The 26986-nt window shown below is 37.9% G+C and overlaps 1 protein-coding gene across 2 annotated transcripts in view; it reads right to left on the bottom strand.

The window, feature by feature from the left end:
* Positions 1-26986, bottom strand: part of MIPOL1 (mirror-image polydactyly 1) — a 370127-nt gene that overhangs the window by 317443 nt on the left and 25698 nt on the right. Inside the window, exons 2-4 of one of the 2 annotated variants that reach the window (XM_003263723.2) lie at positions 21973-22085; positions 2561-2698; positions 1894-1972 (exon numbers count right to left, since the gene is read on the bottom strand). In XM_003263723.2, the coding sequence (XP_003263771.2) occupies positions 1894-1912 (19 nt within the window). In that variant the 5' untranslated portion in view covers positions 1913-1972; positions 2561-2698; positions 21973-22085. The remainder of the gene's footprint in view (positions 1-1893; positions 1973-2560; positions 2699-21972; positions 22086-26986) is intronic. The other variant, XM_030813713.1, reaches the window with a different exon arrangement.

The following is a 26986-nucleotide window of genomic DNA, read 5'->3' as shown; positions in this document are numbered from 1 at the left end:
TAAAAGAAGAGTATCTGCTTACTTACTCGAATAAATGAATAAACATAGCTATAACAAATTAGCTCCTAACTTCATACCAATACATTCTTATCCACAACTTGAATATAGAGAGCACACCAAAATTAAGTGTCACATAATACATGCACTATTAACTTTGCACAAAAAACCTTCAACTATCTTACCCAGATATTATATATGATTGTTTTATATAGAATTAAATCAGCTATCTGGATTCTAAACTCATAATAAGCAGCCCAGAGTGACAAATAAAAAGAGAAATTACTAATGGTGGGTGCAAACAGCAAGAAAATTTGTTAACAGTATAAAAATCAAAAACAAAATCCAGAAATCAGAAAAAGGCACTCAGATCTTTCTATAACTCAAAAGAATGTATAATTGTTAACTTATTCAGTACAATGATTATAGAATGGTCCTCAAAAATGGACTTTAACCTTCAAAAAAGGATAAAAATGTGGCTGGACTATGCTGAACAGGAGCCCTGTTGGGGCAAGGGGAACCAAAAAAGGAAGAGATGCACACAGTGTTTTAATAAGAATCCTATTTTTTAAATTATAATACAAGAGGAAATTTTAAAAGATGTACATAAAGGTTTAAGTTTTCAAATATATGTAATATCACATTCAGAAAGAATCATTTCCCAAGGAGTCCAAATTTTCAACATTTTACTATAATAGATCTTAAATATCTCTTGCCCCCTCCTTTATGTCTGCTGCTGTTATCTGTCTGTCCGTCTGTCCATCCATCTACCCATCCACCCATTCATCCATCCATCCATCCTTCCATTTGTTTTTCAGGCCATATCTCAGTTTGTCTCTGTCTTCAGACAGTCTTTCAAATTCTATCTGTCTCTGACTGTTCTCTGCCTCTCAGGCTGTGTTCCTCCACATATGCATACCTGTGGGTATCTTCTTCTCTGTCTCATATATGTGTCTTAATCTATTTTTCAGGGTATGTATCTATGTCTTTCTCCTCTGTCTGCTTATATACATGTCTGTCTCTCATTCTCTCTACTCTCTCTCCTTACTTTATGTGTGTCTGTTTCTCTGGTGGATTTTTCTTTTTCACTCTGGCATTTCTCTCTCTTTGTGAGGGGATATATATAGATAGATAGATAGATATCTATATCTTATCTCTTTCGCTATATGTCTGAAAGAGACGTATCCTGTCTCTTTCACTATATGTGTCCCTTGTGTGTATGTACATCTCTTTCTCTGTATCTGTCCGCATGCCGGTGTCTCTATCACTCTCAATGTGTCTCTTTTTTTCTCTCTCCCTCACTATACATCTGTCTCTTTCTCACCAAGTCCCTTACTGTGGTGTCTCTCTTTCTCTGTGAGTCTCTGTGTATGCTTCTCTTTCTGTGTGCCTCCAGGGGTGTGTCAGTGCCTCTACGTGTTTCCCTCTTCAAGTATCTTCCTTCCTGTGTCTCTTTCTCTGAGGATCTCCTTCTCTGTGTGTTTTCTTTCTCTGAGGATCTCCTTCTCTGTGTGTTTTCTTTCTCTGAATGTGGCTCTGTACATCTCGGTCACAGTCATTCTCTCAGTCTCCTCTGTCTCTTTGTATGTAGGTGTGTTTTTCTTTCCCGGTGTGTCTTTTTTTTTCTCCTTCTCTCAATGTCTTTTCTGTGTCTCTTTCTCTGTGTGCATGTGTGTGTCCCTTTCTCTCTGTGTCTATGTCTCTTTTCTCTGTGTGTCTTTCTTTGTATCTCTTTCATAATCCCTGGGTCTCTGTGTATATGTTTTCTGTGTGTGTGTGTGTGTGTGTACGCACACTTGTCTACCTCTGTCTAATATATTGGTTAGAACAAACACACTTCACTCAGTGCCTTGAACAACACCTGGGGCTTGGTATTAATACCTTAAAAGTCCTTACCTTTTGACCAGTTCTCCATTTGTATTTCTGTTCTTGTTTGCTCTGGCAATGTCTCTGGTTTTTGCTCCAAGATTTGCAGCTAAAATAAAGCCAACTCTAGATAAATAAACTGAAAACAATATATCAGAACACACCTAAATCTTACCTTTGTTTAACAGAGAATTTACAGGATAAATGGTTTTCTAAAACATTTACAATGGGACAATTAACTGAGAATTTCAACAGGCGAAATTAAATCTTTTTCTCAGAAAAAGGTTCTTTTCTTCACACTTGTATTTTAGTATATACAGTTCAGGTTAAGTTTTTAGACATTCATGCTGATTTGGGTAGAGAACCATTTAATTTATTTAACTGAAATCTTCTTCAACTACAATTTTAAACATTTAAGAAAAATACATTTTTACTTTATTTGCCATAAATGTTATGCCAAAAATTTCAAATTTACTGATTTGAATTTACTGTGTATATATTCATATAGATTACTTTTATAAATTTTACTTATAAAAGTAATTTAAGAATATTACTCTAATTTTAAAAAACATAAAGACCACCACTAACTTGTGGAATTACTGATACTCCTCTCTCTTATTTGTTTTTGTAGTAAACATGATAAAACACTACACAAGTTTTTTTTTTATGCTTTTAAGGAGAATGAAATTAGATTTACCTCGCAGATAGAACCCTGCGTTCTTTAAAAAGTCCTCAAATAAAGCTGTAGTAAGCTTCTCCTTTTCCAATTTTCTCTAAATATGTTGATTTGGAGTTGGCAATCTTTTTCTAAGTTTCTCATTTACTTTTGGATTAGCTGAAAATATAGGAAGTTATTAATATCAAAGAAATATGTTCCAGTCAATGAAGCCATTTCCCTACATATTGCCCAAAAAGGTTAATAATAATTGCAGTATTTTAATAAGAGATTCATATACCAAGACATGTAGAAAATACAGTCTTTAATAACCTCTGGAGTATTTTAAAACATGTCTTACAGGCCTTAATGTGCTTAGTAATATACTATTTAAAACCATAATTTTATCCCTCTGCAGTATACAGTCACTCTTCCTCATCATTTACCCAGCTAATGAATGCCAGCAATTAGTAAAATGTAATCCCATTGCACAATCATTTTAATGCTTTTAGCATTCAGAAAAGTAAACACCAAATTAATACTGCTCAAGCCATATCAGATCCTAGTTGGAAGCAAGCAATTATAGTTCAGCTCCTCAGGTGTAATTAAATGATTGGAATGATTTAGTTCCATAAATGCAAGTTAATTCATAAGCAAGCAACAAATATACTGGGAGTAATTACAAGAAACGTTGACAGTCTAAGCAGGGCAAATTCTTTTATAAGACTGATGTAGTAAAATGCTGCCCTCTCCTGGGCATTTAAGGGAATAACTCAGAGCCAAACAAAAAACTTCCACAAAACCCAACTTTTAGAAAGCCTCTAGACAAAATAACCAATATTATTAATTTGATTCCATGACTTATAACAAAAATCTAAATTAATACCTATATTATGATAATGTATGGACACTGAGATAATTAATGATTTGTCCAATAAAGCTCTGAGTCCCAAACTACATCTATTTTATATAGGTGATTTCTACACTTTTAATGAAATCAAATAATGCTTATGACAGACTGCAAGTGAAACTTCCAGTACCCAGCGAGACTGCCAGTCAACACCTCTGTTCTCTTAATGGCAAAGCATAACTTGACTGTTATGGATAATAACTAAACTATGATTTTATATGTAGTAAAATACGCATGGAAAATGTAAAACAAAATATTCAATATTGTTATGACTTTAAATAACGATATAAATTATTTTTTTAATAAACTTCAATAATCAAAACAAAAACCTGACTACTATTATAACTGTCATTATAGGCATATTTCAAAATGTAAAGAGTAACAAGTACTACACAAAAATGCATCCTGTTTTAGGTCATTCCCAACACTTTACCTTCTTAGGCTAAAATTCAGGACAAATGTACTTATATACTAATTACTCAAGTGGTCCTTAACTTTTCACACTAAGCTTTCAGAAGCTTATTTATTATACTCTTAAGTTATGCTATAACCAATAAGCCTGTGTTAAAAATATGTATTAGTGGCCTTAAACCCAAACAGTATCATCCCATTGCCTTTCTGTAATTTGAACATGTTCTCTGATAAAATATTGCAATTAGCACAATAAACGTTTACTTCTTCAAAAAATGCAAATGGTCCTTGGCAGAAGATAATGCTTAACACTACACCAATATTTTTGGAGATGGATAGAGCAATAAATTAATGTCCTTTAAATTTGCTTTTAAATGCATTAAAATAACCACATTCTAAGTCATAACAAGCACAAACCATAAAAATAAAATAGATCAAAATATTAAGAAGTCCTGTCACTAAGTTTAAAATGTACAGCACATTTGCTTTGCCCTTGATGTCACAGTCTTATTTTTCAATTCATATCTTGTACACTGTAAGTTAATTGCTTTTGGAAAGTACTTATTATTCATGTAAAAATTAATGTGCCAATGTGTTTAAATCCTCTTAAATGACCATTCATGCATCTTTCTTCTTTAAGTACCAATGAAATCTGTCAAAAGACATCAATGCAAAATGGTCTTAAAGGAAAGTTCTAATAGAGATTTTTTTTTCTGCTAACACAAGATTTTCATATTCACCAACTTTACTTAAATTTCATTAATTTTTTAAGCTACTTTTAATAAATTCACCAAGTAAAATTTTTAGGCCCCATAGTCTGTCATTTGTGTTCCAGCTGACATTATGAATATTAATAACAGTGTTATCCTGATTAAATAGGCTTCATATGAAATCCCTGTGAATCCTATAGCTCAGACATCTCATTTTTCCAACTCTTTATGAATTTGGATTCAGACATTAAACTGGAAAAATCTTAAAAAACAGGTTTAGTGGCACATTTGCATATTCTTCAGCAAAAATTAGGTGTTTTAATGTTTCAAACAATTAAAACATATCTACATATAATAGGAGATTTCTGTAAACATGCAACGTATTTATACTTCTATCTTTTTTAGGACAAAGGATTAAGACTAATAAAATACTAATTTCTGTCCTTACCTTAAAGATTTGATATCAAGAATTTGTTTTCAGTCAAAAATTATATATTCACATTAAAACTAGTGGGATGATTTTACAGTAGACAATCAGATAAATTGGGTTTCTTAATCCAAATGCTAACATTACATTAAAGACAAAACATATAAAGATTACATTATTACTAATCTACACCAGGTTCAAGAAGCAAACGAAAATCAATTTCCAACTAAAATCTGTTCATAAGTTGTGATGAAAAAAATTACCTGTTTAAAAAAAAAACTCTACTATAACCAACAGAAGATATATGAGCAGCTGTTAAATTAAAATATTCTCCCTAATAAATTCCCAGCCTCATTCCTCCAACCTATTTTTAATTCTGAAAAATTTTCAGTATATAAAAAAGGAAGTGGCGGGGCATGGTGGCTCACGCCTGTAATCCCAGCACTTTGGGAGGCCGAGGCTGGTGGATCACGAGGTCAGGAGATCAAGACCATCCTGGCCAACATGGTGAAACCCCGTCTCTACTAAAAATAAAAAAAAATTAGTCTGGCTTGGCAGTGTGCGCCTGTAGTCCCAGCTACTCGGGAGGCTGAGGCAGGAGAATTGCTTGAACCCAAGAAGTGGAGACTGCAGTGAGTCAAGATTGTGTCACTGCACTCCAGCCTGGTGACAGAGTGAGACCCTGTCTCACAAAAAAAAAAAAAAAAAAAAAAAAAAAAAAAAAAAAAAGGAAGTGAGTCTTATATGGAAGAAAAGAAAAATAAATAATAATTAAGCAAACTGCACACCCTTCTCTCTCTCTAGGTACACAGGAATCTCAATATATCTGATAAAGTTTCCTACATGCACTCATCAAAAAAAAGTAGGTTGAAAAAATTTAAACAAACATCCCTACGCTCTCAAATGTGACTTGACTCTCCTATTTACTCAGCATTAAAACACTTCATGAAACAAAATTTGTTCTTTGACCAGTCTGAAATTTCTAATCTGCCTAAAAAATTGTAAGTAATTCTGACATTTACCCTTTAAAATTAAATAATGCCTTTTTGACAGAGAAGCATTTAAAAATGGGATTTCATTCCCCAATGTAACAGTATCCAGGATTTTAAAAAACATTTTAAATAGGAGATGCTCTTCCTACCTTCCTCCACAAAAGCCACACTTTAGCAAACGTTTTCAGCTGACTTTGGTTTATGCCATATTTTTCATAATTTCTTAGCTTAATCACAAATTTGTGTAAATTGAATCCAAGTATCAAACTAGAGATCATTTACAATACTTCATTTTATCCAACTGTAATTTTAGAAAAACTCTGAATGTTGTATTTTCTAGCTTGAGAAATGTTGATAATTTCTGCATTAAAATAGTTCCATAAAAAAAGAAAGCACGTTATGTCAGAGAGCCAAATATTTTATCACACAACACAACATAATATAAGCACATGTCCTACTATTGGATTTTCATCTTATTATACAAAAGATTCAAACATTTATGGCCCCTGACATGTTCTCTCCCCAAAAGAATCTCTTTCACTCAGTGTGCCTACTGCTTCCCAAGCTCCAGATTAACTCAGGTTCCTCAGAGCTCTGAAAAGCAAGAAGAGGTTCAGGAAGAAAGGATAAGGGATAATAGTGGCCCTGTACCACAGCTATACAAATTTAAAAGGCATATATTTAAATTATTTGACCCCACACTTCCATTACTAAAAATATTTACAAAAATATGTAAGATATATTTTTATGTACAAAGGTATTCATTGAAGCAGTTTTTATTTGTAAGAACAAATACTTATGCTCCAGTCATGCTGGTCTTCTTTCTGTTCTTCGAACACACCAAGCTTATTCTTGCCTCAGAGCTTTTATCTTGCTATTATACTCTATGCCTAGAATTCTCTCTTCTAGACCTCTAAGCCATTTTTCTCATTATGCAGGCCTTGCTCAAAAGTCATCTCTTAATAAAGGTTTTGCCTGGCCAACCCATCTAAAGTAGAAACTCTTGTCTCATTGCATTACCTGCACTACTGCCTTCATGAAACTGATTTGTTTAGATTTTATTTCATTGTTTTTGATATATCTCAGCAACTTACATGTAAACAGGGCCCTTGATTTTCTCCTCCATCTCTGTATCCTTAGAAGAGTATCTGGCATAAAATATGGACTCAGTAAACATTTGATGAACAGACAGGTGGATGGACAGCTGGAGGGACACGACTAGCAGGAAACTAGAACTAACATAAATGTCCATCAATAGAGAATTGGTATAAATAAAATGTGGCTCAACCATATGGAAAACCTATATGGTTTATACCACAAATGCAAGAGATCTATATATACTATGTGTATACTATGAGCCAGACATTATTATAGGAGTTAGATATAAAATGGTGAATAAGACAAATAGACTTCCTATACAAATATATCCTTGGTCAAAACAATACAGTCACAAAGTATGGATAAATTAAAAACAGAAAAATTATACACACATATATATACATGCTTGAATAGGCATATTTTTTTTTTACAGAAGTATACATAAGAAACTATTACCAGTGGTTAGTCTGAAGAAAGGGCCTACCAGTTGGGGTGGGGAGATAGAGAAAATGAGGGAAAGAAACATTTATATTTCATTTTATATTTATATGTATACTTCGGTTTTTTAATTGGGTGCATGTATTACTTCTAATTTAATAATTAAATATTTATAATATGGAATTTAACAGGAAACCTTGAAGGACCATTACATTACCACCGAGAGGCCCAAAATGAATAGAAAGACAGTGATCTTCATGACACCCTTGAAACTCTGAAAAAACTATTATTGCCTAATTAATCTTTTATAATTATACTTTGTTATGATTGATTGACTGCTTGCTTGCTGGCGTGTTTGCTTGGATTAACTAGACTAAAAAGTTCAAAATAAACTAATACATATGGCAAGAATTTCTTGGAATAGAGAAGTTCAAAATGTAAGAAAGAATTTCTGAGAATTAAACAAATGTTTCTAAAAATCACATTTCTTAGTTCAATTACGGACTATTTACAATTGTCTCAGAATTTAGGAGTCTAAATTCAGGAGTCTAAAGTTTAAAAAATTTATAATGAAAATAAATTGTTTTATATTATTACATTTTATGTCTATCACAGATAGTTCCCCTTTGTTTATGCTTCAGTGTTCAAAAACTTACCATGAAAAAAGACTAATTACATCCCATCATTGAAGGTCAATGTAACGGTTTCCGCCCACCTCCCCACCCCCACCCCCTCACCCCCACACCCTGCTGCACCTGTAATAGAGACCAGTTCTCACTATCTTGCCCAGGCTGGTCTCAAATTTCTGGACTCAAGCGATTCTCCCACCTCGGCCTCCCAAAGTGCTGGGATTATAGGCATGAGTCACTGAACCTAGCCTAATTTTATGTGTCAACCTGACTAGGCCATGGGCTGGCCAGATATTTACAAGCATTATTCTAGGTGTGTCTGTGAGGTTGTTTCTGAGGAGATTAACATTTGAATCAGTGTACTGGGTAGAGTGGACTGCCCTCCCTAATGTAGGTGGGCCATTTAATCACTCAAGGTCCTGAATAGAACAAAAAGACCGACTTCTAGAAAGCAAGAGGGATCTCCTCTTGCCTTACTGCCTTCGGCTGGGACATCAGTCCTTTCCTGCCTTCAGACTATGAAATATTCACTCTTTTGGGGCTCAAGCTTGCTAGTCATTAAACTGGAAATATGCCATCAGCTCTTCTAGATCTCAGGCCTTCAAACTGGCACTAGAATTGCGCTACTGGCTCTCCAGGGTCACCATCTTTCTTTTCTGACTGCAGATATTGGGACTTGTTAGCCTCCACAATCACATAGGTCAATTCTTATAATAAACCTGTGTGTGTGTGTGTGTGTGTGTGTGTGTGTGTGTGTGTGTGTGTCACCTACTGGTAGTTTCTCTAAAAACTAACCATAAAAGGACATCAAATTAAGATGAAATTAATACTTGGTGCTTCAAATACATGGCTTCCACATTTTCAAAATTTGGAGGGTAAGACAATACACTATTTTGAATACTGCAGTAGTCTTTAGTGCCAGCTGCAAATGACACTTTGAGAAGGAATATGGCACTGCAAAGCCTACTGATAAAAAGCAAAATTGTAAAACTGGTATTATTTTCAGAGGGTAATCACATACCAGGATTTTCTAAAATATCCTGAAACGTTTTGCCCTGAGCAAAACTAAACTAAATCACTTAATCTAGCACAGAACAGAATATAAAAACAAACTCAGGTTATAGAATAGTTTCTCCAGGGAACAAATAGCCTGTTTTCTTAAGATCCGTGTGGGTGCCAAGTTCTGATGCACTGATATACTCCTTCATACAAAGGTTTACATTTCCATACAGCCAACTGAAGTTCCTGGCAAATCAAAGGTGAAAATGTATTAGAGTAAGCTAAATTGATCTATAATGACAACTGTGATAAGCAGCCACTTGAAATCAAACAAAAGAATAGCTATCAGAAAATGTCTTTCAAAAATAAAGTTAAAAATAATCATTTAGGTCTTTAATTCGTCACATATTATAATGCTTACTAACAGATTTTTCTCAAATTGAACAGAAGCCATTTAGCGATTTTCCATATTTTCTGTAGTTTAACAATAAATACTAACAAAGAAGACCTTAACAAACAGAGGCATATACGGAAGAATAAATATATCCTAATAACAAGTTATGCTTTGAGTTTTAAACATGTAATGACAATTTTATAATTGAGCCATAATTGCACACTACACTCCAGCCTGGGTGACAGAGTAAGACATGTCTCAAAGAAACACCAAAAAATACAATATTTACCTATGTAATTTGCTAAAATTACTGTAGCTAATCAATCCCAAAGGACAGTGCTGCATGCGACCTACAAACTTCATTTTTAAAAACTGTAATATTAAAGTCAGCTTACAGGTTATAGAATACAATTACTAGAAGTGAAGATTTTAAAGATAGTAAAATAAATTAGACTTATAGTTCCAATTTCTTGTTCATTATCAAGAATGTCACAGCCTCCTCCATTCATTTTTCTGAGAAATTACAAAAGCTAATTTAATTTCTTGAATCATTCTTAAATGTTTTCATCAATGAAAAGCATGTAGTAAGAATATGATCTGAAAACAGATGTTCCATAACATGGGATAAAAATGCATTATGAAAAGAAAAAATAAAAGAAGCTGAACTATATATACAAATTTCCTTGAAGAAACAATTAGTTTTATTCTTCCTGCAACTTAAAATTATAATTTCAACTATAAATTATATGTAAGTGTTATACTCTTTTTTTTTTTACCACACTATAGTTTCTTAGGATCCAGAAATATATGTTCAACTACAAATTTGTTTCTGAAGACACATTTTTTAAAAGCTATCTCAAAATGACAAATCAACTGAGCTAAAAATATTATCTATAAAATTAATACTAATACAGTTGCACAGTGTTTCTGTCCAAGTAGTAAGTAAATTAAGCAGGCCGGGCGCGGTGGCTCACGCCTGTAATCCCAGCACTTTGGGAGGCCGAGGTGGGCGGATCACGAGGTCAGGAGATCGAGACCATCCTGACTAACACGGTGAAACCCCGTCTCTACTCAAAATACAAAAAATTAGCTGGGCATGGTGGTGGGCGCCTGTAGTCCCAGCTGCTTGGGAGGCTGAGGCAGGAGAATGGCATGAACCTGGGAGGCAGAGTTTGCAGTGAGCCGAGTGCCACCGCACTCCAGCCTGGGCAACAGAGCCAGACTCCATTTCGAAAAAAAAAAAATTAAGCAATGTATGCTACTTTTTAAAGACTTTCCAAAAGACACTGATGACTTTTCATTTTTCATTAAAAAAAAAAAAGAATATTACTTTTTTTTTGAGACTGGTTCTCATTCTGTTGCCCAGGCTGCACAGCAGTGATGTGATCTTGGCTCACTGCAACCTCCAGCTCCCATGCTCAAGCAATCCCCCTGCCTTGGCCTCCTGAGTAGCTGGAACACTGGTACGAGCCACCACACCCATCTAGTTTTGTTGTTTTTTTTTTTTTTTTTGTAGAAGTGGGGTTTTACCATGTTGCCCAGACTGGTCTTGAACTCCTAGGCTCAAGCGATCACCAGCCTCCGCCTCCCAAAGTGTTGGGATTACAGGCGTGAGCCACTGCACCCAGCCCTGAATAGCACTTCTTTCAAGAAAGTTTCATCTCTACGATGTGGTGATTTATATAATATAACCATGAGTACTACTTGCAAAATGGCTGTACGAGTAACCTGACATTTTATATTATTAATTCATTAAGAAAATCTTTTCTCAAATTCAAATAAAATGAAGGGAAACCAAAACTGAATATTTATCCTGTCATAACTATTAAAACTATTACAAAAAGACAAACATTATACGCCTCCTGAGGGAAGTTTGTATCACTAATAAGTATTATCCTGGGGTGAGAAGGGGAGATGGGGGAAAAAGAGCAGGATTCACAGGACAGGTAGAATACGGGATATATATGAAACAAGATTAACCAACACAAACCATGAAGGATAACTGTCAAACTTGGGTAATACATACAAAGGCATTGTGATTCTATTTCTCTACTTTTGTGTATGTTTGCAATCGTTTATAACAAACAGTTAAAACATATATTGCAAAATAAAAGAGAATATACAGCATTTACTTTCTTGTAAAATTCATTGAATAATTATTTCACAGAAGGGAGAAGATAGTGTTTGCCTGTAACTCTCAGCTGCTTAGGAGACCAAGGAAGGCGGATCACTTGAGTCCAAGAGTTCAAGGTTACAATGAGCTATGATTGCACTATTGTACTCCAGCCTGGGTGACAGACTGAGACTCTGTCTCTAAGAGAAGAAAAAAATTTCAAAATTTCAAAAACAAAAACAAGCTTAAAACAAAGAAAGGGAAATGTTCACATACCAAAACAAACCATAACAGTCAGTGAGCAGTACTTAACCAACCATTCCACGAGAATATGGAGACCAAACTGGCTCAAGGGTTAAGAGTTCAACTACACAGATTCTCTCTTTCCTTAAACAGCAATCACATATCTCTGAGCACCTGCACAGTGTCTTAGCCAAACACAAACCACCCACCAAGTTGGGTGCAAAAGTTAACTACTTAAGATCAAAACTTCAAGGTGGCATGATCATTTAAGGCCAGAAGTTCAAGACCAGCCTGAGCAACACAAGACCCAGCCTCTACAAACAACAACAATAAAACTTTTTTAAAAAGTCAAAGGGGGGAGATGTTAGCAAAATAGTGGACTAGAAAAAGGTTATGTTCTTGTTATCCCAGAGAGAATTTTTTAAAAAACCAAAGCAGAAACTGTCTGAACCAACTTTGCTGGCTGGAGCTATAGAAAACAGTCAAAGGTTTACAGCAACCAAAATAACACCAAATCAAGAAAAAGGCATCTTCAAAATGATAGCACAGTAGTATATGGCTTTATTCACTTGTTCTTCCCCCATCCCCTACCTGGTGCAGTGGGAGTCTTGTACTTGAAGCAGTTCCCTTCCTCTAACTAGAGGGAGCAGAGTAGACCTGATAGACAAATTGTTGTGCATGTCTGTGCTGACCTGTCTAGGGGATATTTAAGGACTGACACAAGGCACTCCTCTGTTTCACCTAGCTCAGAACTCAGGTAGGAAAAGTGGCAGGTACTGCTTGTGCAGGCCGCAAAGTGACAACAGATCCACAGAGACCCAGGCCAAGAAATGACTGGGGGAGACATATGACAGACCATCTATGGCCTGAAAGAGAAGCTGGAGCAAGACTTTCTGGGAAATTAACACATGACCACATGACAAGCAGCCAAGTATACCGGGGAATCTAGAAAGCCAACACATGCCCAGGCAAGAGGCATGCCCAGAAAAGACCTGAGATCTTAAACTTTCACCTCAGGCTGATCCCCTGGATCAGATTAAGCCTAACTAAGGGCTAAAGGAGTGTCCCAGCACAAAGCAATTTGCAAAGACTGAAAGAGGCCCTGGCATTCAAGGAAAACTCTATAAAAACACACTAGCTGAACATGGGCTAAAGAAACAGCTGTCACTGATCACACACAACAAGGAACGGTGTACACAAATAATTTGGAAGCCAGGCGCAGTAGCTCACACCTGTGATCCCCGCACTTTGGGAGGCTGAGGCAGGTGGATCACCTGAGGTCAGGAGTTCAAGACCAGCCTGGCCAACATAGTGAAACCCCGTCTCTACTAAAAATACAAAAAATTAGCCAAACGTGGTGGGGCATGCCTGTAGTCCCAGCTACTCAGGAGGCTGAGGCACGAGAATCGCTTGAACTCGGGAGGCAGAGGCTGCAGTGAGCTGAGATTTCACCAATGCACTCCAGCCTGGGTGACAAAGGTCTTGAAAATAATAATAATAATTTAGAAAAGCCTCAAAAGAAACACACTACTATAGTCTTCAACAGACAAAAAAAGTGGGAGGGGGGGCTTGATTAGACATTTCTCCAAAGAAGACATACAAATGGCTAATACACACATGAAAAGACGCTCAACATCACGAGCTATTCGAGAAATCTATGTCAAAACCACAATGAGATATGACTCATACCCAGAAAGATGACTATTATCAAAAAATTGAGGCCAGGCGCGATGGCTCATGCCTGTAATCCTAGCAGTTTGGGAGGCCGAGGTGGGTGGATTTCCTGAACTCAGGAGTTCGAGACCAGCCTAAACAACACAGTGAAACCCTGTCTCTACTAAAATACAAAAATTAGCCGGGTGTGGCAGCATGCGCCTGTAATCCCAGCTACTCAGGAGGCTGAGACAGGAGAATCATTTGAACCCTGGAGGCGGAGGTTGTAGTGAGCCGAGATCGTGCCACTGCACTCTAGCCTGGGTGACAGAGCAAGACTTCGTCTCCAAAAAAAAAAAAAAAAATTGAAAATACCAAGCATTGGTAAGGTCATGGAGGAACTGGAACCCTTGTGTATTGCTGGTAGGAATGTAAAATGATACAAAAGGACAAATACTTTATGATTCCACTTATATGAGGTCCCTAGAATAGGCAGAATCATAGAGATAGAAAGTAGAATAGAGGTTATCAGGAGCCAGGGGAGGAGCAGTATGGAGATACTGCTTAATGGATACAGAGTTTCTGCTTGGGATGATGAAAAGTTCTGGAAGTTCCTAACAGTAATGTTTGTACAACATTGTGAATCTACTTAACACCACTGAACTATCCACTTAAGATGGTAAAATTTACGTTATGTACATTTTATGATACACATACACACAAGAATGAATCCTACCTGTGATTAATAAATAGTCCTCTAACACAGGACTATTATTATCAGAATTAGAGTCTAACTATACCACACACCCATACAAAGTCAATAGTAATTCCTTGAAGGTGGCCTCAAACCTATGGTTCTTGACCTGTGTGTCAAGGCATTCCCTAACACTGCAGCAAACACAGAGGGATTAAATATTTTAAATTTTCAAGAGAAGCAATGACATCTGATGAACACTATGTGAACTACTAGTTCAAGAAGGTTCACCGTTCGATCATTAGATCTCACTATATTGTATTCAATGAATTCATATCTTTACAAATCTGGATTTACTGCACTTGCTGGGATAAAAAGCAAGTAGCATGCAAAAATCAGTATGGAACAAGAGAGAACAATAGCTCAGAAGCAGCATAAAAATATTAAGACACTGAGGGCATTATGAAAAAAAGTTTGGGAACATAGGCTTTAAGAATTCAGCTGGCTGGGCACGATGGCTCACGCCTGTAATCCCAGCACTTTGGGAGGCCAAGGCAGGCGGATCACAAGGTCAGGAGATCAAGACCATCCTGGCTAACACGGTGAAACCCTGTCTCTACTAAAAATACAAAAAAAAAAAAAAATTAGCCAGGCATGGTGGTGGGCGCCTGTAGTCCCAGCTACTCGGGAGGCTGAGGCAGGAGAATGGCGTGAACCCATGAGGCGGAGTTTGCAGGGAGTCGAGATCGCACCATTGCACTCCAGCCTGGGTGACAGAGTGAGACTCCGTCTCAAAAAAAAAAAAAAAAAAGAATTCAGCTAAGTGGACCACATTAGACCTCTATCAGTACTGCAGGGACCAATAAATGAGTAGTAACTAGAATGGAAGTCTACTATATTTTAGGTTTTGCTAATACTTTAACAAAAGCAACAGTCAAGAATTAAATTAAAGGTTTGGGGCCAGGTGTGGTGCCTCATGCCTGTTAATACCAGCACTCTGGGAGGCTAAGACAGGAGAATTACTTGAGGCCAGGAGTTCAAGACCTGCCTGGGTAACACAGCCAGACCTCATCTCTACAAAAAATTTAAAAATTAAAAATTAAGGCAAAGCATGGTGGCTCATGCCTGTAATACCAGCACGTTGGGAGGCCGAGGTGGGTGGATCACTTGAGCCTAGGAGTTCGAGGCCAGCCAGGGCAATACGGCAAGATCCCACCTGAACAAAAAAAAAAAAAAAAAGAAAAGAAAAAAAGAAGGGACCAGACAATGTTGAAGATGAAGCTCACAGCAGCAGATTGTTCACCTCTATTTAAAAAAAAAAAAAAAAATTATCGTGTCCATGCCCTAACTGAACAGGACCAATGATTAACAGCAGAAGCAATAACTAACACTACAGACGTCTCAATGGAATCAGCTTACACAATTCTGATTGAAGAATAAAGTTGAGCAAACTTTCTACTCGATGGGTGCCAAAACCACTGCAACCAGATCAGCTGCAGACAACAGCAGAGCTTTCAATGGAAACTTTAAATAAGTAAGATCAAGATCCTGAAGCATTTCTTTGAAGACTGTAACAGAGATAAACATGGTTTTACACCAGTATGATCCTGAGGACCAAGTCCAACCAAAGCAATGACTACCAAAAAGTGAAAGTGGTCCAGTCAAAGCAAAAGTGGACTGGTCAAGAGCAAAGGCCATGGCAACAGTTTTTTAAGATGTTCGAGGCATTTTGATTGTTGACTTTCTAGAAGGCCAAAGAATGACAACATCTGCTTATTATGAAAGTGTTTTGAGAAAGTTAGCTAAAGCTTTAGCAGAAAAATGCCCAGGAAAGCTTCACCAGAGAGGCCTCCTCCCCCACAGCAATGCTCCTGCTCATTCCTCTCATCAAACAAGGGCAATTTTGTGAGAGTTCTGATGGGAAATCATTAAGCATTCACCTTATAGTCCTGATTTGGCTCCTTCTGACTTCTTTTTGTTTCCTAATTTTAAAAAATATGTAAAAGGCGTTCATTTTTCATCAGCTAATGATGTAAAAATGACTGCACTGACATGGTTAAATTCCTAGGACCCTCAGTTCTTTAGGGATGCGCTAAATGGCTGGTATCATCACCAACAAAAGTGTCCTGAACTTGATGACACTTATGTTGAGAAATAAAGTTTATATTTTTTATCTTTTAATTCCATTTTTCCAAAAACCTTTTGAAGCCTCCACATATAGACTAAACTTTTTGAAAAAATTAAAAGCTTTCTGAAAAAATATGAAAGTTAAATACAGCCAACTGACTACTTCTTGGGGCCAATTTATATTTAAATTGCACTCAGGCCACAAGTACCTGATGTTAACATTTGTAGTGGCTGTATTAACACTGGCCCCAAAAATCAAAGAACGACTGGAAATTTTAGGGAGTACTGAATTACTGAATCAAGCCCAAATGGTGTTTTAAGTGGCATTTCATCATGATAAAATATACATGTTACCCCAAATAGTGACACTAGAGGGTGCTCTCTTCCAGAAGACTGGTCAAGACTGGCATCAATTTAAAAAGATGAAGCCATACATGCATGGAGTGGATGCCTCACTAAGCTGATGAAACAGTATACACCTCAGCTACACTGGAGAAGACATATGCTCACTTAGGACGACTACTGAATAGTTTAATCACTGTATAATCTGGGAATTTTAGAGTGGCCAGATTTTAATCTTTCTGCCTTGGCAGTATGATATAGCAGTGGGATTGCAGGTTCATTAAAAGAAGTAAATGAAAATCAAATTTGCTTGATGTTCAGAATTAGAAAATATGCTGGCAGGCTGATTTAAAGGCCCCAACTGACATGATACTTATGAAAAATTGAGAAAAAAGGTGAATTTGGTCTTAGAAAAGTGATACATGCAAGTAAATGCCTCCATCAATACTATAAAAAGGTACAAGTATTGCTGAAAGAGAATTAAAAATAATAGTCAAAATGGTAAGAGGATATTAAAAGGTACAAGTATGTGTTGACAGAAGAGGAAAAAGAACAGTCAGAATGGTAAGAGGACATTATAAGACTTGTGAAGAGATATAGTTGCAATTTCCATTTTCCCATTGGATGGCTCAAGTCCTGGTGATCACTGGAATACTAGTATGTTTCTCCTTTTATGTAAAATATTGGGAAAAAATGTGAGACAAATTATAAAAAGATGGCTGAACATGTGTAGCAAGAAGATACTAACAAGGGACAGAGAGTAGACTGTGAAGAAAGGAGTTAAGCTAATCTATACCGTAACCAAAACTCCTTATAAACCCTGATCTATGAAATTTATTAGCTGAGTGATAATTCTCTAATTAGTAACTTCTTTTAACTTCTATTTTCTAGTTATTACTTGTATTCACAGTGTATCTTTATATCATTGTATACTATAAAACAGTATACATTAGGTACGATGTAGAAGTCAAGCATTATTTATATGCCAAACAATAATAAAATAGTTTTTATTTTTAATTTTAATTTGTTTTAGAGACAGTGTTTGGCTCTGTCACCCAGGCTGGAGTGCAGTGGTGTGGTCATAGCTCACTGCAACCTCAAATTCCTGGGCTCAAGTGATCCTCCCACCTCAGCCTCCTGAGTAGCTAAGACTACAGGCACATACCACCATATCCGGCTACTTTTGTAAAATTTTTTGTACAGATACAATCTCCCTATGTTGCCCAGGCTGATTCTTTAACTCCTGGCCTCAAATGAGGCTCCCACCTCAGCTTCCTAAAGTGCTAGGATAACAGGTGTAAGCCACTACTCCTGGCCTGTAGGGCTTTTATTCAGTTTTCTCACTCACACCTCTTTGATAGTAATTTTTTTTAGTGATTCACCTTTACTGATTGTTCCAAAACATTCATCTTAGTTTTCCTAGAGACAATGCTTTTTATAATAAAATTTGCATTAGCTTATTTTAATATAATTATATAATTATGATCACGGATACAATTAGCATAAACAGGTTTGAGAACAAACACACCTGATACTACTTTTTAAGTATAGAAATCAACTGGTAAATGCAGAAGTATCTACAAGACATTCATCTACTATTAGCCTTAGTATCAAGCACACCATAGGAATCAGTCAGTATGTTAATATCAGTGGGAATGGAGAACTTCCATCACTTTGGCAAATCATTGAGTGGAAGCCATTTAAAATAATTTCAACTGTATATTGAAAATATTAGCTGGGCACAGCGGCTCATGTCTGTAATCCCAGCACTTTGGGAGTCCAAAGCAGGAGTCTTGCTTGAGGCCAGGAGTTTGAGATCAGCCTGGGAAACACGGGGAGAATCCATCTCTACGAAAAATAAAAACATTAGCTGGGCATGGTGGTGAGTGCCTGTAATCCTAATTACTCCAGAGGCTAAGGTGGGAGGATCATTTGAACCCAGGAATTAGAGGCTGCAGTGAGCTATGATCACACCACTGCACTCCAGCCTGGGCGACAGAGCGAGACCCTGTCTCAAAAATAATAATAATAATAATAATAATAATAAAATCTTTTACATTTTCTTGGTCATTAGAGTACTGACTTAAAGTATAAGGACAGACCAATAAAAACTCACTAACTCCACCAATCAACTGTACACATTCTCCACAGATAACTGGAAAATAACATATAGATAGAGATATAAGGAATAAAATTATATTTTGCCCTAGTTACATAATGAATAGGTAAAATATTGAACTGGATTATATATTGGTTTACTTAAGTTTAATATTATCTCATCGGCTGCATTCCCTTGTTTGCCATGCAGTAGCACAATATCATTAGTATACAGCGCCATCTACTGGAGAAATAGACTCACTTTGCAACGCTTATATATCAGTCCTTTTTATTGATTTTGCAGTAAACCTAACAAAACTGACTTTCAGAAAACCCAGCTTTTCATCTATAACATGTAATTACCCACATTTTTCCTAACCAAGATTCTGACCAAAATTTCTCATTTGGTAAGTAATATTTACGAATACTTGGGATTTCTTCAACATCTTCTAAAATTTTCCCATACGAAAAAGAAAAGTGGCAGCTGATTTCTCCAAGGAAAAATTTAGTATTCACATTGTCCCTTTAAGGAAGATGATAAAATATACAAAGTTACTCCACAAGATAGAGATATGGAGCAACAGTCTGCAAGCACCACTGTAAAAAACTCTCTTCAAAGTTCCACTGGTCACAAAAACAAACAGCTAGAGACATATACAAAAGCAGAAGCAGGGTTTCTCAACACTTTGTTGACCTTTTCCTATTAATAAATAACATAGTAAAACTTTTTTTATTTCTTAAAAATTCGGTGAAAATTTTTAGTCCTGTTAGAGCAGGTTTAAGATTATCAAAATTCACCTCTTAATAACGATTTTTAAATGCATATTTATGTATTTTAATTGACAAGTCACAATTGTACATATTTATGCACAACAGGTAGTTTTGAAATATACATTGTGGAATGGCTGCATCAAGCTAATTAACATATGCATTATCTCACATGTCTTTTTTGTGGTGAAAACACAAAATCTACTCTCTTAGCAATTTTCAAGAATATAATACATTGTTATTAACTGTAGTCACCATGTCTTCCAATAGCTCTCTTGAACTTATTCCTCCTGTCCAACTGAAATTTTGTCTCCTTTGACCAGCATCTCCCCAATCACTCCCATCCCCAACCTTTAGCCCCTGATAACCATCATCTTCCTCTCTATTTCTAAATCCAACTTTTTTAGATTCTACATATAAATGAGACCATGCAGTATTTTTGTAACATATATATTTTTAATGTAAAAATATTTTAATCCTTAATGTAACTAAACTTTGAGTCAAACCCCATTTTTGAATCATGACATAAAGTATGTAAATTTAATTCAATAAAAGCCCCTAAAATCAATCACCAGCATAAAGAGGTATATAATCAGTAGTGAGGGTAACAGATTTTTCCTAACAGTTTTATTTCTACATCACTGCATAAACTCAATATGGAATTTAAGTATATATTTTTTCATGTTGTTGATTTAATAATGTTAATTGGTCTGCTACTCTGTAATGTTAATTCATATAACCAATGGGCTTTTTGGTTTTTGTTCTGTTTTGTTTTGTTTTTTGGTTAGTTTAATCTTAGTGGCAAGAATGAATAATGGGCTTGGCTGGATACAGTGGCTCACACCTGTAATCCCAGCACTCTAGGAGGCCAAAGGCAGATAGATCACTTGAATCCAGGAGTTTGAGACCAGCATAAGCAATATGGCAAAATCTCGCCTCTACAAAAAATATTAGCTGGGTGTGGTAGCACGTGCATGTAGTCCCAGCTACTTGGGGGCTGAAGTAAGAGATCATTTGAGCCAGGGAGGAGGTTACAGTGAGCCGAGATCACACCACTGCAGTCTAGCCTGGGCAACAGAGTGAGACCCTGTCTCAAACACATACACACACAAATTAATCTTTTAATAATATTTATAAATTTAACAATACACTCATTCATATCTCTAGTGCCTGTTTTGCACAATACCTAGAAAAGTATATATATGTTTAAATAAGCTATATACTGTAAAGATGTTTGATGAAATTGTTGACTTATTTTAGAAACTTTACCATTTTCAATCTATTAACTTTTCTTTATTGGTCAGGATACTTATTTTACCAAATCAAAGTTATTCATTTATTTAGAGACAGGGTCTCACTATGCTGACAAGGCTGGTCTCAAACTCCTGGCCTCAAGCAATTCTCCCGCCTTGGCCTCCCAAAGTGCTGGGATTACAGGCATGAGCCACTGTGCCTGGCCACAAATTGTTTTCTGTATTTCTTCTTTTGGGTGCCTTGCAACACTAATTACACACGAAAAATGTGAAGCAAAGTATTTTTGATAAGTTGATTTTTTAATTATTGTTTCAGACCTTTAACCCGACCTGAAGAGAGAAGATAAAGATAGTATCGGTGGTTGAAAGAAAGATAATTTGCTTCCTAAAGAACTACATTTCATAGGTAACCCAATACTAAGTTTTCTGCTATTCTCTGGGTCATGGTGCCATCATATCATTACCATCATACCTAGACCCTAGCAATAAACTGTTCTATTTATGAGGACAAGAAACTAAACGGTTTTTAGGTAAGGTAAGGTTGGAGTTTTTGTCCTAAAAATGTTTTAATCAGAAGTCAGGAAGGTGTCCAGCTCCCCTCAAGACAATGAACTGCAAAAGGTTGCCGGTACTCTTCCCCAAAATCCACCTGGAACTACTAAAAAAAAAAAAAGAAAAAGAAATCATTGACCTGAGGAACCAACCAAAAACTTCAAGAAATCTGTGTGTCAACTGTCTTGAAATAGGGTTGGGGGCCACCTGACATGAAAGGCAGACTGGTGATGCTGGAAGAATAGGTGAGAGAAAAATGTGTAACGTGTATGGTTCTTAAGTCCCTGATGTTGCCTTAGGTCAATCGTTGTCTGTCCCACCAATACAGAAATCCACAGCAACAGCCCAAGCAGCAAGTGCCAAATGGTACTGTCAAGGCAGGGTAAAAATCTTGCTGGAGTAATGAAAAGAGATGAGATCTAACCATCATTTCCTCTTCTACTCTAACCCTTTCCAAATCCCCATCCTAGTTGGATTATAACCATAGCAGTTCCATTAAACGTGCAGGAAAATCATATTTCCTAGCGTTATTTATATTTTGGTCACTTGAATTGTAGACAAAGTAGTGTTGGCAGATGTGATACAAGCCAATTTCAGGACTTACCAATAAAGGCATTCTATGAGCTCCTTTTGCCTTCTCTTCTCCCACAACAACCTTGAGAACCTTGTGATAGTGGCATCACAAGATAGAAGGAGCTTTAATCTCTAAGCCAAACTCTGTATGAGTGAAAAACTTGTGTTGTATTAAGCCATTATTTGGGTGTTATAAGCGCAAGATAGTCTCTCCTATCCTGGTACACAACTTAAAGAGACTGCCAGCTTACTTCCCTCAATGCTGACTAAAGGAGTTCCTTGTTGCAATAACAACAAATGTCAACAGTGATTCTGTGGTGCCTGAGACTCAATAACCTCCAGCTCACCCCACTTCCACTTGTGAAAATACACACACACATACACACATACACACACACACACAAACACACACACACACCACACACTTCATGTTTTAGACCTTGGATGTGTCTCTGTTCCGCTGCACCACCATTTCCAAACCCCAGATATGAGGAGAGATAGTATGCAATGACTCTGTGTAGGTTAAATAATTAACTACACTTAAAAAAATTCGAATTATTGAATACATGAATAGACTATACAGTGTTAATTGATCACCTCTTTAGGGGAAATGCACCATTTCATTTGAACAGCAGGCAGTCTCTAAGAAGCAGGAAAAGGTAAGAAACAGATTCTCCCTAAGAGATGCTAAAAATCCCCAGCCCTACTGCCATTTTCATTTTAGCCCAGTGAAAATTATTTCACATTACTGACCTCCAGAATCACAAGATAATAAATTTGTGTTGTTTTAAGCCACCCAATTAGTGATTTTTTACAGCTGTTACAGCAGCAGTAAGAAACTAATACATGTGCCTTATGAGTTCCCTAGCTCTCACAGCACCTCATATATTCAGAGACATTTTCAGCTTCTTACAAAACAAATTCAAAAGAGGCGGCATCACAGTCAAGAATTAACCGGACACTGAATTCTTAATAATCAGGAAACTGCCAAAAATCTTATCTCCAAACTCCCAAGGAGTATTTCTCACACTACCCAGAAAGGAGTGCTAAGCCAGCATGTTAGCTGAAAGGTAAAACACTTTCCTTTTTTTTTTTTGAAGTAGGATCTCACTCCACTGCCCAGGCTGATGTGCAGTAGTGCAACCACGGCTCACTGCAGTCTTGAACTCCCAGGCTCAAGCAATCCTCCCATCTCAGCCTCCTGAGTTACTGGGACTAAAGGTATGCATGCACCACCACACCCAGTGATATGGTTTTGCTGTGCCCCCACCCAAAAGTCATCTTGAATTGTAGCTCCGATAATTCCGCCATGTTGTGGGAGGGACCCCATGGGAGATAATCGAATCATGGGGGCAGTTTCCCCCATACTGTTCTCGTGGTAGTGAATAAGTCTCACGAGATCTGATGGTTCTATAAGGGGGAACCCCTATTGCTTGGCTCTCACTGTCTTCTCTTGTCTGCTGCCTTGTGAGACGTGCCTTTCATCTTCCACCATGATCATGAGGCCTCTCCATCCACGTAGAACTGTGAGTCCACCACATGGAACTGTGAATCCATTAAACCTCTTTCTTTTGTAAATTGCCCAGTCTTGGGTGTGTCTTTATCAGCAGCATGAAAGCAGACTAATACAGCAAATTACTACCAGCAGAGTGGGGTGCTGCTGTGGATACCCAAAAATGTGGAATCAACTTTGGAACTAGGTAATAGTCAGGGTTTGGAACAGTTTGCAGGGGTCAGAAGAAGACAGGAAAATGTGGGAAAGTTTAGAGCTTCCTAGAGACTTGTTGAATGGCTTTGCCCAAAATGCTGATAGCAATATGGACAATACAGTCCAGACTTAGGTGGTCTCAGATGGAAATGAGAGACTTGTTGGGAACTGGAGTAAAGGTGACTCTTGCTATGTTTTAGCAAGAGGCTGGAGGCATTTTGCCCCTCCCTAGAGATTTGTGGAACTTTGAACTTGAGAGAGATGATTTAGGGTATCTGGTGAAAGAAATTTCTCAGCAGCAAAGCATTCAGGAGGTGACTTGGGTGCTGTTAAAGGCATTCAGTTTTATAAGGGAAGCAGAGCATAAAAGTTCAGAAAATTTGCCACCTGACCACATGATAGAAAAGAAAATCCCATTTTCTGAGGAGAAATTCAAGCCAGCTGCATAAATTTGCATAATGAATGAGAAGCCAAATATTAATCCCCAAGACAATGGGGAAAATGTCTCCAGGGCATGTCAGAGGTCTTCAAAGCAGCCGCTCCCATTGCAGACCCGGAGGCCTATGAGGAAAAAATGGGTCCACAGGGTCCCCGTGCTGTGTGCAGCCTAGGGACTTGGTGCCCTGTGTCCCAGATGCTCCAGCCATGGCTGAAAGGGGCCAACACAGAGCTCAGGCCATGGCTTCAGAGGGTGCAAGCCTCAAGCCTTGGCAGCTTCCACATGGTGTTGAGCCTGCAAGTGCATAGAAGTCAAGTATTGGGGTTTGGGAACCTCTGCCTAGATTTCAGAGGATGTACAGAAATGCCTGGATGTCCAGGCGGAAGTTTGCAGCAGGGTGGGGCCCTCATGGAGAACCTCTGCTAGGGCAGTGCAAAAGGGAAATGTGGGGTCGGAGCCCCCACACAGAGTCCCTACTGGGGCACCACCTTGTGGAGCTGTGAGAAAAGGGCCACCATCTTCTAGACCCTAAAATGGTGTAAGTACTGACAGCTTGCGCCATGTGCCTGGAAAAGCTGCAGACACTCAATGCCAGCCTGTGAAAGCAGCTGGGAGGGAGGCTGTACCCTGCAAGGACACAAGGGCAGAGCTGCCCAAGACCATGGGAACCCACCTCTTGCATCAGCGTGACCTGAATATGAGACAGGGAGTCAAAGGAGGTCATTCTGGAACCTTAATATTTGACTGCCCCACTGGATTTTGGGCTTGCATGGGGCCTGTAGCTCCTTTGTTTTGGCCAATTTCTCCCCTTTGGAATAGCTGTATTTGCCCAATGCCTATACCCCCATTATATCTAGAAAATAACTAACTTTCTTTCAATTTTACAGGCTCATAGGCAGAAGGGACTTTCCTTGTAACAGTTAAGGCTTTGGACTGTGGACATTTGAGTTAGTGATGAAATGAGTTAAGGCTTTGGGGGACTGTTGAGAGGGCATGCTTGGTTTTGAAATGTGAGAACATGAGATTTGGGAGGGGCCGGGGTGGAACGATATGGTTTGGATGTATCCCCACCCAAATGTCATCTTGGATTATAACTCCCATAATTCCCTCATGTTGTAGGAGGGACTCAATGGGAGATAATTGAATCACGGGGATGGTTTCCCCCATACTGTTCCAGTTGTAGTGAATAAGTCTCACAAGATCTGATGGTTCTATAAGGGGAAACCCCTTTCGCTTGGCTCTCACTGTCTTCTCTTGTCTGCCACCACATGAGATGTGCCTTTCATCTTCCACCATGATTGTGAGACCTCTCCATCCTCATGGAACTGTGAGCTCACTAAACCTCTTTCTTTTGTAAATTGCCCAGTCATGGGTACGTCTTTATCAGCAGCATGAAAGTGGACTAATACACCCAGCTACTTTTTAAATTTTTGGTAAAGATGGGGTCTCGCTATGTTGCCCAGGCTGGTCTCAAACTGCTGGGTTCAAGCAATCCTCCTACCTCAGCCTCACAAAGTGCTGGGATTACAGGCATGAGCCACCACACCTGCCTGGTAAAACACTTTCTAAACAGAGTTCTCTTTCACTCAGTCACTTCCTATAACCAGTTCAGAGATGATTCATGTGGAATCATAAAATAAATATTTAGATATAGGTGCTGCCATTTATTAACACTGTAACCTTTGAGAAGTCACTTACTTTTTTCTGCTTTAGGGAACTGAGGAGATAAATGGTCATCAAAACGCTAGATTTCACAACCAAGTAAAATCTCCAAAATAAAACTGTTGCCAGGTTTTTATTTCATAAAGGAAGGACTTTAAAAAGAAGGAGCAGTCACCATCTGTAAAAACCAGCCTCTCATAAATTAAAGAATATTTTAGCAGTACATAATTTCAAAGAAGACAGCCCTTTAAATTCAATAAATTTAACTTTGTAAAAAACACCCAGGAGGGGCGGGCAGGGCGGCTCACACCTGTAATCCCAGCACTCTGGGGGACCGAGGTCCCCCAGATCTCCTGAGGTCAGGAGTTCAAGACCAGCCTGGCCATGATGAAACCCCATCTCTAATAAAAATACAAAAAATTAGCCAGGCGTGGTGGTACATGCCTGTAATCCCAGCTCCTCGGCAGGCTGAGGCAGGAGAATTGCTTGAACCCAGGAGACAGAGGTTGCAGTGAGCCGAGATCACGCCATTGCACTCCAGCCTGGGCAACAAGAGTGACACTCTGTCTCAAAACAAACAAACAAACAAACAAACAAAACCCCAGGAGGATCCTGAAAAAGATTGTGGTAGAGGCAGTATAGTTTTTGAAACTCCTCATATGTTTATTTATAGAGCAACCAGGATAGTAGACCCAAACCCATAAACAAAATATTATATTTTTAAATATTAAATATTAATATCTACCACAAAACTAAGTAAACACCAGGCCAGGCACGGTGGCTCATGCCTGTAATCCCAGTACTTTGGGAGGCCAAGGTGGGTGGATCTCTTGAGGTCAGGAGTTCAAGACCAGCCCGGCCAACATGGTAAAACCCCGAGTCTACAAAAAATAGAAAAACCAGCCAGGTGTGGTGGCACATGCTTGTAATTTCAGCTACTTGGGAGGCTGAGGCAGGAGAATCGCTTGAACCCAGGAGGCAGAGTTTGCGGTAAGCTGAGATCACACTACAGCACTCCAGCCTGGGCAACAGAGCGACTCTGTCTCAAAGGGAAAAAAAAAGTAAGTGTGGCCCTCTCTGTCTCACTTTCACCCTTGCTTGCCTTTCCACCTTCTACCTTCCACCATGGATGAAGACCCTCTCTTCATACATTACCCAGCCTGTGGTATTTGTTATAGTAGCACAGTACCAAGGAGTAGCGCTGTTGCTATAACAAATATCTGAATATCCGAAAAT

This window comes from Nomascus leucogenys, chromosome 1a (genome assembly GCF_006542625.1).
Source record: "Nomascus leucogenys isolate Asia chromosome 1a, Asia_NLE_v1, whole genome shotgun sequence".
Taxonomy (NCBI): domain Eukaryota; kingdom Metazoa; phylum Chordata; class Mammalia; order Primates; family Hylobatidae; genus Nomascus; species Nomascus leucogenys.
This window is presented reverse-complemented; position numbering and strand designations above follow the sequence as displayed.